The 16,839-nt window shown below is 29.6% G+C and overlaps 3 protein-coding genes and 1 non-coding gene across 10 annotated transcripts; 2 read left to right on the forward strand and 2 right to left on the reverse strand.

The window, feature by feature from the left end:
* Window positions 1–958: 958 nt before the first annotated feature.
* LOC114183035 (V-type proton ATPase subunit G 1-like) lies at window positions 959–2,040 on the reverse strand. The gene is made up of 5 exons (XM_028069869.1): window positions 1,961–2,040; window positions 1,751–1,843; window positions 1,528–1,628; window positions 1,279–1,431; window positions 959–1,198 (listed from the first exon to the last, which is right to left on the reverse strand). The coding sequence occupies exons 2-4, from the start codon at window positions 1,836–1,838 to the stop codon at window positions 1,288–1,290; spliced, it is 333 nt and encodes a 110-aa protein (XP_027925670.1). The 5' UTR covers window positions 1,839–1,843; window positions 1,961–2,040; the 3' UTR covers window positions 959–1,198; window positions 1,279–1,287.
* Window positions 2,041–7,264: 5,224 nt separating this feature from the next.
* Window positions 7,265–10,656, forward strand: LOC114185284. 7 transcript variants are annotated; one of them, XM_028072926.1, is made up of 7 exons: window positions 7,265–7,608; window positions 7,693–7,748; window positions 7,816–8,218; window positions 8,392–8,702; window positions 8,787–8,837; window positions 8,983–9,398; window positions 10,040–10,656. In XM_028072926.1, the coding sequence occupies exons 3-7, from the start codon at window positions 7,860–7,862 to the stop codon at window positions 10,274–10,276; spliced, it is 1,374 nt and encodes a 457-aa protein (XP_027928727.1). In that variant the 5' UTR covers window positions 7,265–7,608; window positions 7,693–7,748; window positions 7,816–7,859; the 3' UTR covers window positions 10,277–10,656. The 7 variants fall into 7 exon arrangements, with proteins under 7 accessions (XP_027928727.1, XP_027928728.1, XP_027928725.1 ...); XM_028072927.1 differs by having other exon boundaries at window positions 7,693–7,732; XM_028072924.1 differs by having other exon boundaries at window positions 7,265–7,748.
* Window positions 10,657–11,468: 812 nt separating this feature from the next.
* LOC114186354 (RNA polymerase II degradation factor 1-like) lies at window positions 11,469–15,382 on the reverse strand. The gene is made up of 4 exons (XM_028074420.1): window positions 15,308–15,382; window positions 15,123–15,237; window positions 14,957–15,017; window positions 11,469–12,675 (listed from the first exon to the last, which is right to left on the reverse strand). The coding sequence occupies exons 1-4, from the start codon at window positions 15,333–15,335 to the stop codon at window positions 11,896–11,898; spliced, it is 984 nt and encodes a 327-aa protein (XP_027930221.1). The 5' UTR covers window positions 15,336–15,382; the 3' UTR covers window positions 11,469–11,895.
* TRNAS-UGA lies at window positions 12,992–13,073 on the forward strand. Its single transcript has one exon. It is a non-coding gene; the product is annotated as a tRNA-Ser (tRNA).
* Window positions 15,383–16,839: the final 1,457 nt, after the last annotated feature.

The raw sequence follows: 16,839 nt of genomic DNA on the forward strand, positions 1-16,839 counted from the left end.
ATTTTCAATATAAAAACATATTATGTAATTGTAATTGAGTGCTTTTAGAAAAGTATTTAAATTTATTTTTAAAAGTTGTATCTGTCTAATTTGTTTTGGACAAATCATTCTAATAAATATTAATTTAATTTAATTTTAATTTTTTTATTACTTAACATTAACTATTATTTTATAAGTAATTTTCATATAATATTGTGTAACTAAACACTATGATAAAAAAGAGAAAAAAATTAAGGTTAATAAAAAAATATCACAACACTATATAGGCAATAAAAAAAACTAAATAAGCAACTCAATTTTTAAAATCAATCACTTTAATATATTAGTAAAATTAACTTATAAGTTAGTCCAACAAACTATTATTTAAGTTATTAGTAAAAACATATTCTATTATAGTCTGAAATATATTTCTTAAATTATTTTTAATAAATAAAATTAATGCAATTATTATTGTGTAACATTTTTAACTACTGTTTTTACAGTTGTCTCTCTAAGCTAAAAAAGTACATATATATATATATATATATATATATATATATATATATATATATATATATATATATATATAGAATAGAGAGAGTTGCTTATTAAAAGTACATTTGCCATTGTAGTTTTTCTAATGCATAATGGTATCATATTATGTACTATATCATAAACTTCCTTTCTCATATTATATTTTGAAAAGGTAATATCACAAGCTTCTTTGATGAAGCTATGCTCACAATATTTAAAGGGGTCAATTTGTAGGAAATTAAAAACAATTTTTATTTATTAATTTCAAAGCATGCAAGATTACCGAAAATATTCTTTAATCTAATATATATGTGTGTTAGAATTGAGCCAATGTTTGATTTCTTTTTGTTGGTTATCTCTTTCTCATGAAATTTCTCGACTCTCAGAAAGAAAAATGAATGGACTTGTACTACAACAAATGTAATACCACTGACCCAGATGATTACAGTTATTTCACAGAAATGATAAAAGAGTTTCATATTCCCATATACATTCTTAACAATATAATGATATCACTAAAGCATTTAATTATATCAAATGAGAGAGAAAAAATTGCTTCTGATCACTTTTGTAGCAGAAGTTTTGTAGCCTAGACAAAAAAAAAACAACCTTAACATGAATCTTCATAGCTTTGTCTTTTCATTTTATTGATGATAACCCTTTGTGTTTGCATCTTCAGCAATTACTGAACCATAAAAAACAAACCATATCAAATGAAAGAGATGATAAATAAGAATCCCCTATCTGATCTCTGTGAAATCTAACCTTTGGTCATTATATTTTGATATTTGTAACACACTTGAGCAGCATTTCAACCACTTCTGATGAGACCTCTGAACTTGTTTTCTTTAAATGTTTAATCTTGTCCTCTGTCTCCTCCTCAAGCCTTTTTACATTAGATCCAGAAGTCCCTGTGGTCTAAGCAAACTCACCCAACACCAAAACATCGTTAATCGAATCAAAACATCGTATCTTTCAATTTTGACCTATAATACCTTAAACTTCAGTTTTTACCTCTGAAATTGAATTTTGATACTCATCTTCCATGTGAGATCTGTATTGTGCAGCCTCTTTCTCAGCCTCATCCTTTGCCTGCTTCAACCTTTGGGTCCTCACTGAACAATGGAACACAACGTTCATCCATTTATTCATATTAAATGCTGACAAGAAACATTTTTCTTTTTTCTTTTTTCAAAACGTTGATAACAACATTGTATGAAAGAGTTTGAGGTCTTACAATTTCTTGCATTGGAAACAATGTGTTGTGCTTCTTGTTCAGCAGATAGCAGCATCTGAATGCCTCCTTGTCCTTTAAAGGGATCCATGATAGCTGTGTATCAACAAAAATTATGAATAACAGAACCTCTTATAACTGTGAACATAAAAAACTATTGCATATAAAATGAGAAAAGTGTTGGAAGAAACAGTGCCTCAATTTCTTTCTTACCTGAACAAAGGAAACTGTTCCAAAACCTTGGTGTGTGAGGAAGAACTGTGATGTGATTTGATTGAGAGATTATTATTGTTCTCATAACTCTCCGAAAGCAATGGGAGTAGTTTTTCGATGTACCAAGTCATGCTGCGCAGTTTCAGTTGTTCAACTAAAAAACTGTTTGTATTAAGGAAACAAATATTAAATTAATTTTTAATTGTTAAATTTGGAAAAATACTCAAATATGACTCGTTTATTAATTTTTGGGGACATAATCTCCTCAATCTTTTATATATATATATATATATTTTTTTTTTTCTTATTTAAGTTTTTCTAAATGAATAAAGTAATACTTTATAATATTAACATTATCACTCTAAGTAAGACTCATACTTATCTTAGTTAAAGTGAGCCACACTGATAATAGAGAGAAGTAATAAGATTAACAAAGATGTACATTATTAAAAAAAAAGTTTAAATATAACTTTGGCCAAATGTAGTGTCCAAATTTTTTAAATTTGTGAATTTAATGATTTTAATTAAATTTTATTAAATTTATTTGAAGTTTTAAAGGCATTTCATGACAATATTTGAGTTATTTACATCGTTTTACATTCAATATTCGTTGAAAAATTAAAACATCAAATAAATTTAACAAAATTTGGTAAAAAAAACTAAATTTATGTATTCCTAAAAATGAAAATTAAGTTGATTCAAAAATTTAAAGAGACATTAATTCTAATTTTAAATTAAAATTAAGAGAATAAAAATATATTTAACTCATGAAAAACTACAATTTTAAAATAGTTATGGTAAAAATCATATTTGAGAGAGTCACTCTCTTGCATTTACAATTTAATATTATTATATTTGTTTATTGTATACCATATATTTGTAATTATGTGAATTATTGTATTTTGTCTATGTATGGCTTATAATTGATATGTTATAATGGTCTTAGAATAACTCTTTTATATAGTAGCTTACCCTTGCAGTATGTGGTCTTGTGTTGTTTTCTTCTCTTACGATGATCATAATTTTTGTGGGAGTAGATGAAGATGTAGATTTAGAGACACATATGAAGGATAAAAAGTCTGTATATGTTCGGTATATGGGATATATTTGTAAGTTTAATGTTGTTGTATAAATGATATATTTTTATAGTGTTAGTCTGAACTCTTAAAAGCACTATATTAATATTTTTTTATTCTGTTAATCTTTCTTTGAATGTTATTATAAAATTGTCTTATTTTATTAGTTTTATACTACTAAATGGGATGCTATATATTTGAACATAATTATTGATGTGAAAAATTATTATTATTATTTATTTTAGAAATCCGTAAAAATTATTTATTTATTATGTTTATTTTTTTAAAAATAACATTAGCACATAAAATATCTTCCAAAAATGTTAAAAATTGTGTCTATTTAAGTTATATGTGTACATAAATATACTTACAAAATTATGTTTGGAAAAGTTATAAATCATATTATTTGTTTAATATAATAAACATATTATTTTTAATGGAGTTTGATGTTTACTTTTATATACAATAGTATATAAACTTTTATATATATATATATATATATATATATATATATATGGCAAAAATAATCGTGTTTGTAGGAATTCGTAGCAGATAATTATTTTTCATGAATAACGGGTATTTTAATACCCGTTTATAAATGGATCAGGTGCGATTATCATATTATCCATATCTAGAAATATTTTTTAAAAAAATTATGTTTTACTAAGTTAAATTTAATTAAAATGCAATTTTTATTTATATTTTATTAAATTTTATTTTATTTTATTAAAATTTATTTTATATTTTACTTTATATTTTTTGTAAATTTATTTAATTTTTTAAAAAAATTTATGAAATATCTTTTTTTATAGCTTGCTTGTTATATAAGCATGAGACTAGTTGTAGACTCAACATTAAATAATATTATTTGGTAAAAAAATAATATTTTCATGCAGTCCATAAAGTAGGAGTTATTCTCCTTTTCTCTCTATACTGCTGCCATTTCCATTTATCAAATTTAAAGGAAAGAATATTAGATACGAATAAGTTATGAGAAGGAAAAATATATATATAAGAGGTGTTTGATGAGAAGTAACTTAGAGAATTTTCTGATTTTTCATATTTTATATTGATCTATTAGAAATTTGTTTAATATATAGAGTACCATATCCCATGATATAAAGGAAAAAGTAAAATCTAAGATATTATCATAATACATAATATTTGATAATAATAATAATAATAAAGGAGAATAATATTTTCCAATCAATGCAGTCCCGTGTTGTTCAGCAAATTTTAAAAACTCTTCAACGTTATTCTCATAGACATCACTGATTTGAATTGCATTCATCGACATGAGAAGTTGATTTAAATAAATATTATTGATGTGATAAAGACTTAACTGCTTCTGTAAATAGGTGCTCTCATTAGTGACTATAATTACGATATACTTTTATTATATTTAGTTACTCAACCAGTGCTCTTAATTGCTTTTGCAAACAGATAAATAATGAACTTGATAAAAGATCAAGTTCATAAAACCAGGCACAAGCAAAAAATTCACTCTTATGCTTTGAATTTCAAAGTAAATTGTTTGGACGAACCGACCAATTTTATATGCATTAAAATTACAAGAACCAATTTAACGCATTCACCAAAATTCAAAACCCCAAAAACGGCAACCAACAATTTCAATGTAATGAATGAAGTTTGGAGGAACTGACCTTTATCAATGCAAGTGATGGTAATCTTCCAATGGAGGTAGGAGCGGCGAAAATCGGAATAAACAAAGCAGTGGTGGTAATAGCTCAAGCAACTTCAAAATGGATGTAGGACGTCAAGCAACGACGACAGTAGCTCAAGCAGCTTCAACGGAGGTGCGGCGACGGTGATGTTAAGGTGCGACAACTTCCACGCGAGACAAGGATTTCCGTCGAGGTCCTTCGTGGTCTTTTAGAATGTCGTCGAGGTGGTTCGTGGTGCGGTGACAATGGAGGCTCATGGTGCGACGACAGCGACAACGACGGTTCGTGACATGGAGGTGGTGGTTTGTGGCGTGGGGGCTAGTAGAGCAAAACAGAGAGGGTTTCGTGGTTCGCAAACAGAGAAGAAAGCAACTGTAAATGTGCAGAGCAGAACAGAGAAGAAGATGAATAATGGAGAGCAAATGCACAGTGAGGCACGAGTGAGAGGAAATGTGTCAACACCCAATTTCGTCCGGATTATTATTATATATATATATATATATTTCTTTTTCTTTTTTTCTTATTTTACTTTGTTTTATTTCATCTTTTTATCTTATTTTATTTTATTTTATTTTTCATTTTTTTTAAGAAAAAGAAAAAAAAACATATTTGAAAAAAGAACAAAAAGTAAAAGAAAAACAAAGAAAAAAGAAAACATAAAAATACAATAAAAAATAAAAGACAAAGAGACGAATCTCTATTTTCCTCTTTAATGGTTTAATAGTCCAATATTTCACTCATATGCTTTTTCTATTCGTACCCCCCATTCTCCTCCATTCAAGAAGTGACTCGTGTCACTCTTCCTTCTAATGGTTCACCAATTCATTACTCACCTGCACCGAATTGAAAAAAAAGGAAGAAAGAGGTTTTCATTGAAAAAAGAAATTAAATCACATCCGGGCCACAAGCAAACCACTACTTTTATTTTATTCATGCACCTGCAACCCTAAAAAGGGAACCCACGCCCCTTCCCAATCATCACGGCCTATTCCCTTAGTCATTACACGCTACAACCAAAATCAATCCATCAATTTTTTACAAAGCTGTTCAACACGTAACCTTCACTTTTTCACCATCTCCTTTTTCTCCTTTATCACCATCACATATCTAAAAATAAGAAAGGGGACTTCATCTTCTCCATTTTTTTTTTCAAAAAAAACCCATCCACAGAGAACCACCGGGGAGAATTCATTCATTACTTTTTCTCTTCCTCTACGGAATTGAGAGAAAACACCATCAATTCATGTGAACACCAAAAGCCCCACTCTCCCCTTCTCCACCTACACACACAACTTCCAAGCATCAAAAGAGAATCTTGAGAAATTTAATAATCTTGAGAAATTCGAGAACTTTGAGAATTTTGAGAACCTTGAGAAATTCGAGAACTTTGAAAAATTCGAGAACCTTGAGAAAGTCGTTGAGAATATGTAGAAAGTCGACGAGAACACGAAGAAAGTCACGGGAACATGGAGAAAGTTGACAAAAACTTTTAAAAAATCACGAGAACATGTGGAAGGCGATGAACCAGAAGATGAAGTAGGATTCGCCATGACAAGAAATCAACAAGAAATGAGTAAATGTGGAAGATAATATTTTTTTTCATCTGATACCATATTAGATATGTATAAATCATGACAAGAAAAAATATGTACAAAAAGTGTTTGATGAAAAATAACTTAAAGAGTTTTTTTATTTTTTCATATTGATCTATTAGAAACTTGTTTAATATAAAACCTAAAATATTATTATAATACATAATATTTGATAATAAAAAAAAATACATTATATTTCTATCGATAAAATTACAACAAAAAATATGTAATATCTGTAACAAAGAAATAAAAGGGAGTAACTATTCTCTTCCTCTTCTGTATACTCCCATTTTCATTTATCAAATTCAAAGGAAAGAAAGAAAAAGAAGGGAGTAATTCATGAATATGTTAAAAAAAAAACTTAACAGTCATGAACATATGCAATATCAGACCAATTTCTGGCGGAATCTACAAGCAAATTCTGTTAGTCTCGTATCATGTCCCGTCCCTCCCGCGTCTGACAGTATTAAGAATGTTAAAATGTTAAAAAATATATCTATTTAAGTTATATGTGATTATATGTGAAAGAGATATAGTAGGATTGAGCGAAACCAGAAATACAGAAAAGATTAAATCAATAGATAAATATATAGGTTTGTAAAATTTATAAATAAAAAAATATTATTTGTTTAATATAATAAAGACTTAATTATTTTAGATTTATAATAAATTTGAAAACTTTAATTTAAGTTTCTAATAAAGTTTATAATTTACTGAGTAGTTAATAAATTTAAATTTTTTAATTGAATTCTTACTATTAATTTTGTTTCCTTAAGTGAATGATTTATCGTTAGGTGGACGGTATGATATGATTATTATTTTATTATGTTAATTTATTGAGTTGCAGTAACATATAATTTTATTATTTTATAATTTTAACTTAAAGTTCTCGAATTTGTTAATATATATAATAGTATATAAACTTATATATATTATTTAATATCAGAATCCTAAAATATCGGGACCATCTAATAAAAATTAATAACGGTCAAACACGATTAATAATACTATTCTGATAATGAGAGAGGATATTAATATTATAACATAGAAAGAAAGAAACCCAGCAAAAAAAATTCATATAGATACCCAAAACCTTAATATACGCAGACCATGTTCCATTTGGATTGTGTCTTCTGCACCACCAGATAAATAAGCTTTATTCCTCAATTTAATTATAAATCCACAAACCAAAATTTATCTCTCTTCTGGTGTAAGTCTTTCTCTCTGTCACTGTCTTTCTGGTGTGATTATTGATTCTTTGCTATCTGTGTTAATTTTTCGAGGCCCCTTTTGAGGTAAGACTCGTTCTTGTATTAACCTAGTTCTATAAAGATTGAATTTCACTACTTTTGCTTATGCTTTCCATGTTTTCTTGCAAGATTGTTGATAGTTTCACAACTAGCGACGTTCAATTTCTTCGTAAGGGTTTGTGGGGGTGAGTTGATTGAAATTGGGTGGGCGATTTAACATGCTTCTGATTCCCATCTTGACATTGTGGTCAGGTCTTTCTCATCTCTGAATAGGGAAGGTTGAATGATTTGGAAAAATGAGTTCTGACGATGTGAGGCTAGAAGAAGATGATCTAGAAATGGAGAATGGAAGGGTTCCTGTCTCAGCCATTTTAGAATCAAAAGAGCCAAAGACGGTTCAGCCAATTGAGAATATTCCTAAGTCTGGTGCAAATGAAGAGGATGTGCAGGTTAATATAGTTGGGAGTGGGAGCGTAGTATTTGGTGGCAAGGCAGTGGAAGATGTTTGTGAGGATGCCACTGATTATGAATGTTCCAGTTCCAGTTCTTTTGGTGATACAGATTCTGACACACAGGATGCATCAACATTCACTAACAATGGAATAGAATCGCTGCCAATGTGTGATGGTGATCAAAGTAAGACTTCTTTATATAGGTATGTTTCTGACTCAGTCTCGAGCATCTTATTGTGTAGTCTGACGAAAACGTTGACACATTTGAACACACAAAAAGAAGGGCAAAAACATATTTCAGCATTACTTATTCTTGGGCTGCGTTTGATTAGAATATCAATTGCCTGTTTAACAATTTACAATATTAATCATTCAGAAAGAACAAAGCGACAACTTGGCATTGGAAGAGCTTCATTCACCCTGTTAGGTGGCGCTCTAAATGGCTAGAATTGCAAGTGAAGAAACTTAACACTCTGGCACTGAAATATGATAAAGAGCTTGCCGCATACGAACATAGAAAGCAGCTTGAGTTTTCAAAGTTCACAATTGATGATCTTAATGTGAAGTCAGTACCTATATACGATGACATTGGCAGAAATAAAGTTATGAAGAGGAAGAAAAGGAACAAAGCTGAAGAACGTGATTTATCATCATACGTCTCTAAGCACAACATATTCTCTTACTATGGTATGGCATTTCTTGGTTAATTGTTGTACTATTTGCTAATGTGATGCCACTCCTAATCTTTTTCTCCTTTTTGTGAAATTCCAGAGAACAAAAACCGGGGCATTTGTGTAGAAGATTCTTGTGGTGATACCTTGAGTGAGTAACTGTAGTTACATAAATGCTGTATTTGCTATTTATTTTAATGACCATTTTGTGAAACAGGTTTTAATCCGCTGTTATATGTTTCAACTTTTCATGACTGAAATTTGAATTCTGTTTTGTTTATCTGGAATCAATGCAGATTTTACTGAGGAGGTCAAGTTTAATGATACGTTGTCTCCTACTGATCTTGAAGACAATGATAAAACTATTATTGACGTCATTAAAAGGATTGAAGAGCTACAGTCACATGTTGGGAAATTGAAAACCCGGATTGATAATGTTGTTAGAGAAAATCCAGGAAAGTTCTGTTCTGTAACTCAGTTGGGCATGACTGGACCATCTGATGGACTTAATCATTCTGGTCATAATTCTAGTTCTTTAGTTGGCAATGACAACACATTTCCGGCCAGATTTTTTCGTGCTTCATCACAGTATAAATCTGAGTTAGACAAAGAAGATCTACTTTTGACTCAAAATACATTACCGACCCGCCCCATGACAACTCCCTTTATTGAAACCACCGGTATGCCCCAGCATGAGTTTCTCCAGGAAAATGTGAGTTTTTTGTCTCCTAAGCAAATGTAATTTCAACTTGTACGTTATTGTGTTTTTTATTTTGCTTGCATTAATTTGTGGTTATGCTTGATATGGGGCATTGATTGTTGTTGTGGAAAGAGTTGCCCAATGCTTACACCAGGCTGCTGGTTTTGTTTAGTTTCTGTTACTGGACAGAAGTTGTTCACAAGAGCTGAGATGTCATTGAACTTCTGTAGTCCACTTTATCTTTGTTCCCATTTGTTGTTATGCAGTTCACAGTAGAAAATTGAGACGTACGTATTGATGAATGTTCTTGAAACTTGAATTTAAATGTTTCTTATGTCTCTGTATAGTAAAATATATGTCGTCTCATATTCTAGGTTTCTAAAATTTGGCATATCCCTAGTCCTAGCTGCCATGCGATGATGTGTTTATCATCCCTTGTTTAGAAGTGCTTCTTGCGAGTGCTTTGTTTTGTCTCTGCTGTGTTGTTTTATATGTACTGTTACTTGAAATTTTGAGCTGATAACAAGAATTTTAGTCATGTACCAAACAATTCATCTGCTAAGTTTATATGTGAATCATGAACTTTGTTACCTGTATGTTTAAGGATCATGATAAACACTGAAAATTTCTAATGTCAAATCCTTTGCATGCAGACCAAGGATGACATTCTTATACAAAATCAGGCAGCTAAGGAAGAGTTGCATGATTTTGAGAGTATTAGAAACCAATTTATGGAGAAAGCCAAGGAATCGGTTGAAGAGCATAAATCCATGTCCACTGAGAATCCTGTTTCTGCTTTGCAAGTTGGTTCTGCATCGAACTTAAATCTTCGCAGGAGCAAAAGGAGGGGAAGGAGAAAAATTGTCTCAAAGGGTTGGAAAAGGAGATAGTCTGCATAAGTTGAATCTACATGAACTGATTATTTGTTTCTTAGATAACTACAGGAGTTCAGAATTTATCAATCATGACGTGTAAATGGTAGTTTTCGTCGGACATACGTTTTCTGTCATCAAGATGAGTTCTTGCATCGACAAATGAGTTCAATTGTACATGACGTAAAAAAAAGTAGCATGCTCTATGTACAAAGAAAGCTTGTGTTTATAATTATTGGAGAATTCTTAATTTGTGCAATTTTTTCTGATTTGCTTGGGCATTAGAATAGTCTTTTCTCTCTGTCTTTGAAGAGTCAATACATATGCTGTTATGGTTTTTGACTCAGGTGATTGTGTTCTTTCTATTCTTTTTCTCCTAGTTTCTTTATTTTTTCATATCTGTTTCTTTAAGTGGTGATTCTATATAAGTTAATTACATTTCAAAGAGTCGCCATTACATTTCTAAGACTGAGACGTCCTCTTTCATGTAGGGTTTGACTTGTCTCCTTCTGTACACACTGAACCAGCAGATTAATGAAGAGTGCATCCTTTCAATTCTTCACATATTTATAAATGTGAAACAAAATATGTTCTTTTAGTCTTCATCACTAAAATTATTTTCTTTGTAGAATCTACTGTAAAATAATATTTTTATTGGTCAAACAATAAGCAAATTGAAAATACTCTTAATATATTGACTTAATCGGATAAGGTCATTTTACTAAACTTCATTAAAATCTTAAATATATTTTTGGAACTAAAATATAGTGAATAATAATAATAATAATAAATTATTACATCCAAAGATTAAAATGAGACTAATTTCTTAATTTTTAAAATTTAAAATGGTAAGAAGTGTATATCGCACATGGATACAAGCCTCATCTTTAATGGACACTATGAACGAGTAGAACTTGTTTTGAAATTTGTTACTTGCTTAAACAATGAATTACAACCAAAGTGACAATTCATCTTTGATGAATTTGGTTCTTGCTATAAACATTAGAATATTAAAATAAAGGGCAAAATTCATAGATTACAAGAAAAAAAAGATCGAAGATATCATTTTCAAAATATAGAGGCTAAAGTGATAAGATATAATTATTATTAATTAATTAGAAATATCAAAATACAAGCACACTATTTACATTTACCATTTTTGTACATCATATTATCTATTTAAACTACATCATAGAAATTTAGCTATTCATGAAAAAAGAAGGAAGAAAAAACTATCTTCATTAATGTTTCTTTGATGCCTATGATTATCCTTTGCAAAACAGTGTGCTAGACTGTCTTCATTCCTATGAGTATTCTTGCTAACCAAATATCATGCAAATTGCATATCCTATGCTGAAGCAGTGTCCAAGGAGCAAATTTTTACCTTGTTTCAAGCACCACTAAACTTGGTATTTACAACTTCATTTTCATTGTTGACATTATTTCTCTTAAGTCATATACCATTAGTCCTTCAGTCCTTCAGTCCTTCCTTCATCCTAGCAATTAGCTCCTCACCCAAGCAACCAAATCACATGTTCAGTTCACAACTTGGTAATCTACCTTTAATCATAATCAAAAGAGCATAGAGATTGACAAATGTGTGTGTGTTTATTGAGAAAAAGGTATTTGAAAGTTACTCAATAAATGTGGTATTCATTACATAAGAAACAAGTGGTGTTGTCCTTGTGGACATGCCCAGTTATAAAGTGTGGTTTTGGTTGAACTGGAATTTGAGGTCCTTGTACTGTAGTTTCTGGCGCAGTTGTAGTTTGAGATTGAGGTTCCTTTTCTATTTCTGTTTCAGGTGTCATTGTGCTTAAAGCTTCTGGTTTACTTTCAATTTGAGGTTCATCTTTCAGAGTTTCAGGTGTAGTTGTAGTTTGAGGCTCTTCTTCCATTTTAGCTTCAGATATAGTTGCAGTTGGAGGTTCTTGTCTAGTTTCAACTTGAGGTTCTTCTTCCATTTCAGGTTGTGTAGTTGGTGTTTGAGGTTCTTCTACTTCACTTTCAGGTGTAGTTTCAGTTTGAGGTTCTTCTACTTCAGTTTCAGGTGTAGTTTCAGTTTGAGGTTGTTGTTCAGGTGTAATTTGAGGTTGTTCCTCTATTACAGTTGTAGATGACACTATATTCTTGGATGTTGTCTTTCCGATGAAGGGTAATCTTATGATCTTGACGGCAATTAGAGCCAAAAGTGTGGCTGAGGGAACAAATACAACATCAGGTATGGCATTCATGAGTGCAAGTTGAGGCACTATTTGTCCTGTTTTCTTAGCCATCATGGCTGCTGGTGGTGCCATTATTGCAGTGATTAACATAGATTCATCTACTTTGTTTATATTCACTTTCTCGTTGATGAACTCGATGAACTTCTTCCTCTTCTCTTCTCTATCAATTTCTTTCCATTGTTCGAACAAATCCTGAAACGAAGGTAGTTTTTGTTGTCACCGGCTAAAAATCATATTCTTTAATTTATGCATGACTTAAAAAGTGTTACAGTGAGGCCTTTGTCTTGTGTTAGTTCCATTCTAATAATCTGTATAGTTCATATTCAAGGGTTGTTTTATATAAAGTGAAGATAATGGATAAAAATATTGCCACTGAAAAAAAATATATATATCATTTAAATTTTTGTACTCAATTATAAAAATATTCTTCTCTAATTTTCGTAGGATTTCTCTGTTAGACTTTCTTTTGACCGTTCTTATATCAATAAAATAAGTTTTTTATCATCTCGTCGATATGTCCGAGTGGTTAAGGAGACAGACTTGAAATCTGTTGGGCTACGCCCGCGCAGGTTCGAACCCTGCTGTCGACGAAAATAATTTTTTCATTCATTTTTCTTTTCTATTTGACAAAATGACACCTTAAATTAAGTGTAAAAATATTTATACCCATTGACACTTTCTTCTTCTTCTTCTTCTAGTTATAGTAACAAAAATGGTTCTACAATTAATGTAAAATAATCAATCCTGATTGTATTTTTCAAACTAAGTATGCATTCTATCTAAATTCAAAGTTACGTACATTGTCCCATAATGTTCTTTTATGTTAGATATTCGATTTATTGTTGTTTAAACCATTACACTAACATATCAAATCTTGAGAGAACAAAAGGTAACATCTTATTTTTCAAATGTACGCGTGTTAATTAATTAACATATTAAGTCAACAATCATGATTTCAAGATGTATATTTCCCATTCCTGAACTTAATTTTAATATATAATTATTAGTTATATGTTCATAATTTAATAATACATGTATCATGTTGTATTTAATTGGAAAATGTAATATCTAAAGGTTTAATTTTTCTATCTTTATTATATGGTCCTGACATGATCTTAGATAAAGAAATGAATTTTTCTTTCAAAACCCTATGTATTTACTTGATACATGATTGGTTAACTACTCGGGTGATTCACATTTTAATATTTTGATCCAAACTTTTGACTAAGGTGTTTATGGGAGTATTCTCAATCTTTTAGCCTCATGAGTATCTTAGACCTCTTATCCTGATGAATTGTGCCAGTGACCGAGATAGATTTTGACTATTTGACATATCATACCTCCAAACAGTTAAGTTAATTACGAAAGTTTAGTTTAGAGCAACAACAAATTGCAACACAATCAAGGGTTAATGTATAAGCACGATCAAACAAGATTATGCACAAATCAAAACTCTAATCATGTTTAAGATATACCTGGACTTTCCCTAAATACTTCAACAATGAAAGACCTAATAACAAATGATATAAATAGGTGAACACATGAAGTAAAAATATTAACTTTTCTAGATTTATTTTATATTTCTAAGATCAAATTCTATGATTTTATATTTTTATGAGTATTGTATGAGTATATCGATGATTTTATAAGATATATTCGTCCAGTAAAAAACATTACCCATTATATATTATAGGGATTTAAAATTGCCTGCAGTTTGAGACATAAGAATGGTGAGTTTGTGATATGAAATATTACAATATTTGTTATAACTTTACTATATAAGTTTTAATTGGTTAATGAAGAGAGATTAGAGTCTTGGTTTAGAGGAGAAGAAAGTTAAAGTTATCTCCACGATTACAAACATATCACATGATCTAATGTCACTTACTGAGTATTGGATATATCATATAAACTTATAATATAGTTAAATTAAAGTATACGTGTAGATTGATAAATATTATTTCATAAACATCAGTAATCTAATGACATATTTATCATATACAACAACATATAACTTAATTGAGACATTGTGGAATAAAACAATTTTTTTCAAAATTTAAAACACAACAAAACAAATTAGAGCGTAAAACTATATATTAATTGGTGATCTGATGACAGTGACTCGAAAACGAGTGAGATAATAGGATAGATGCTAATTCATGGCTCTGACATGTTAAAAAGTGAACTTTAAACCTAACTCATCCAAATAAAACTAGTTTGTAAGTTGAGATTTGCACCTTATTTCTAGTTGACATGGGATCTACAACAACATTCTAATAGAACTCTTTCCAATATTAGTAACCAGTGTTAAATATCTATTCGCACTTCATTAATATATATGAACTCCTCTGCGTTAAAAAATAGTGGTTTTGTTTTTGTCTAGTTTATATTATAGGTTAATGAGAGAAAAATTAAACTAATTAAATGTATTGGCTTAGAATATAAAGACGTGCATGGAAAGGAAATAACCAACCTTTACATCCTTATATGAAGGTGCAACATAATGCTTCCCGGGTAAGGCCATGTTGATAGTGCTGCATTCCAAGGAAAAACTATTTTTCATCATCTTCATTATCATTCCAAGGAAACCAACTATGGTAGAAGATAACATTTTCATTGGAATTGAAGTGCATGCTTACTTGAAGGTATCAAGAATACCAACATTGAACCCATCAAATCCTTTGATATCCTTCTCAACAAATTTATCATACAGTGTATTCACCACCAACTTCAACAACTGGGTGGTTGATAGACCTGAAATGCAGCATTTATCAGTATTATTACATATATGTGAAAGGAAAAAATAAAAATATGAATGAAGAACCTTTTCCTGTGATGAAGCTCATCGCCATAATTGTTTTTGTTGTTGAGAATTAAGAAAAAAGCTGTAAACAAAGATTAACTTAGAAAACGGTGTGGTGTGGGTTAATGGTATCTCATAACTTTGTTGTGAAAGCAAAGTATGAATTTCTCTGTACACTTCAAAGCTAATAATATATTATGAATTTTTTGTTTATTATTGTGTGATTCTTGGCGTGGAATAGCTTTCCACATGCTTAAAGCAGAATATAACTTGTTTATGTAATGCAGATTATATTAATCTATCTGCATTCATGTTTTTATTCTACGTTGAAGAATCAATAGTGAAAAGTTTCATAGAAGAATATTATATTTTCTAAAACTGGCAAAATTGAAAGTCTAAAGTCTAAAGGCTAAAGTTCAGATTTGAGCTATGAAAAACCAGACAAAGGAAAGTATCTTTGATTGACAAAAAAAAAACGTTATAGAAAACATGAGGAAGTTGAAAATGAAACCAACCACTCTGAATGGCATGTAAGGGTGATCATCGATCAAATGTTTTAAGATCCGATTCAGATCCAGAAAATTGAATTAAATAGTGAATCTATATCTGATTTTCTTGTAAGATCATATTGGATTTCTTTTTTTTTAAATTCAGATGCAAATATTTGGACGAAATTCTAAATCCATATTTTTACTTCTAAATTAACTTTTTTATAAATATAATTTTAATTTTAAATCTATATTTTTAAAAATAAAATAACTATTTAATTTAATACATAAATACATGAAAATATTAAAAAATATAATAATATTATAATTTAATAATATTAAAGATTAATAATAATATTTGTATAAATTCTTAATATTAAAGAAAACTAAAAATTCTACTGCTTCAACTCATTCATTGACATGTACCTTTATAAACAATGTCACATTTTGAATAACTCTAGGTGTGTTTGTAGTAAGGTTGGGAAAAAATTGTTCTACTTGATCTGATCCAATATTAGTGATTAATTTAGCGATTAATTATAATTTTATATTTATAATAATAATTATTTTAGTAATTAATAATTTTTTATTTTGTAGATTGAAATTTAATAATATTAAAAATTAATGATAATATTTGTATAAATTCTTAATATTAAAAAGAAACTAAAAATTCTAGTAATTCAACTCATTCATTGACATGTACCTTTATAAACAATGTCACCTTCTGAATAACTCTAAGTGTGTTTGTTAAAAACAGATTTGTCTAATACTCTTAACCACAAGGGGATCAGAATTGATTAACACACTTTTATCTGGTTTAAGATGAATCTTGAAGAAATCTTTAGGTTTTAAAGCTCAATTAATCAATTTCGCAGTTCTGGGTTAATGGACTGTTTTAACTCAATTAAGAAAAGTTGTGAGAGAAGAGAAAGAAGCAAGACACACAATTTATACTGGTTCGATTCAAGGCGAATCTACATCCAGTCTTCTCCTAAGTAACACACTTAGGAGGATTCCACTAAACAGAAAGGTTCCAAGAATTACACAGCAGGCCTGAAATACATT

The sequence above is a fragment of the Vigna unguiculata genome, chromosome 5 (assembly GCF_004118075.2).
Source record: "Vigna unguiculata cultivar IT97K-499-35 chromosome 5, ASM411807v1, whole genome shotgun sequence".
NCBI lineage: Eukaryota > Viridiplantae > Streptophyta > Magnoliopsida > Fabales > Fabaceae > Vigna > Vigna unguiculata.

What these genes read in the sequence shown, in the direction of transcription:
- LOC114183035 (XM_028069869.1), bottom strand. Translation starts at nt 1,838, where the DNA reads ATGGATCCCTTTAAAGGACAAGGAGGCATTCAGATGCTGCTATCTGCT. An exon ending in TGTTTCCAATGCAAGAAATT is followed by an intron (nt 1,629 to 1,750) that starts GTAAGACCTCAA and finishes TCCATTGTTCAG; the next exon opens with TGAGGACCCAAAGGTTGAAG. An exon ending in ATCAAAATTCAATTTCAGAG is followed by an intron (nt 1,432 to 1,527) that starts GTAAAAACTGAA and finishes GAGTTTGCTTAG; the next exon opens with ACCACAGGGACTTCTGGATC.
- LOC114185284 (XM_028072924.1), top strand. Translation starts at nt 7,860, where the DNA reads ATGAGTTCTGACGATGTGAGGCTAGAAGAAGATGATCTAGAAATGGAG. An exon ending in TTCTTGTGGTGATACCTTGA is followed by an intron (nt 8,838 to 8,982) that starts GTGAGTAACTGT and finishes GAATCAATGCAG; the next exon opens with ATTTTACTGAGGAGGTCAAG. An exon ending in ATGAGTTTCTCCAGGAAAAT is followed by an intron (nt 9,399 to 10,039) that starts GTGAGTTTTTTG and finishes CTTTGCATGCAG; the next exon opens with ACCAAGGATGACATTCTTAT.
- LOC114186354 (XM_028074420.1), bottom strand. Translation starts at nt 15,335, where the DNA reads ATGGCGATGAGCTTCATCACAGGAAAAG. An exon ending in GAGCTTCATCACAGGAAAAG is followed by an intron (nt 15,238 to 15,307) that starts GTTCTTCATTCA and finishes GCTGCATTTCAG; the next exon opens with GTCTATCAACCACCCAGTTG. An exon ending in CTTCATATAAGGATGTAAAG is followed by an intron (nt 12,676 to 14,956) that starts GTTGGTTATTTC and finishes CCTTCGTTTCAG; the next exon opens with GATTTGTTCGAACAATGGAA.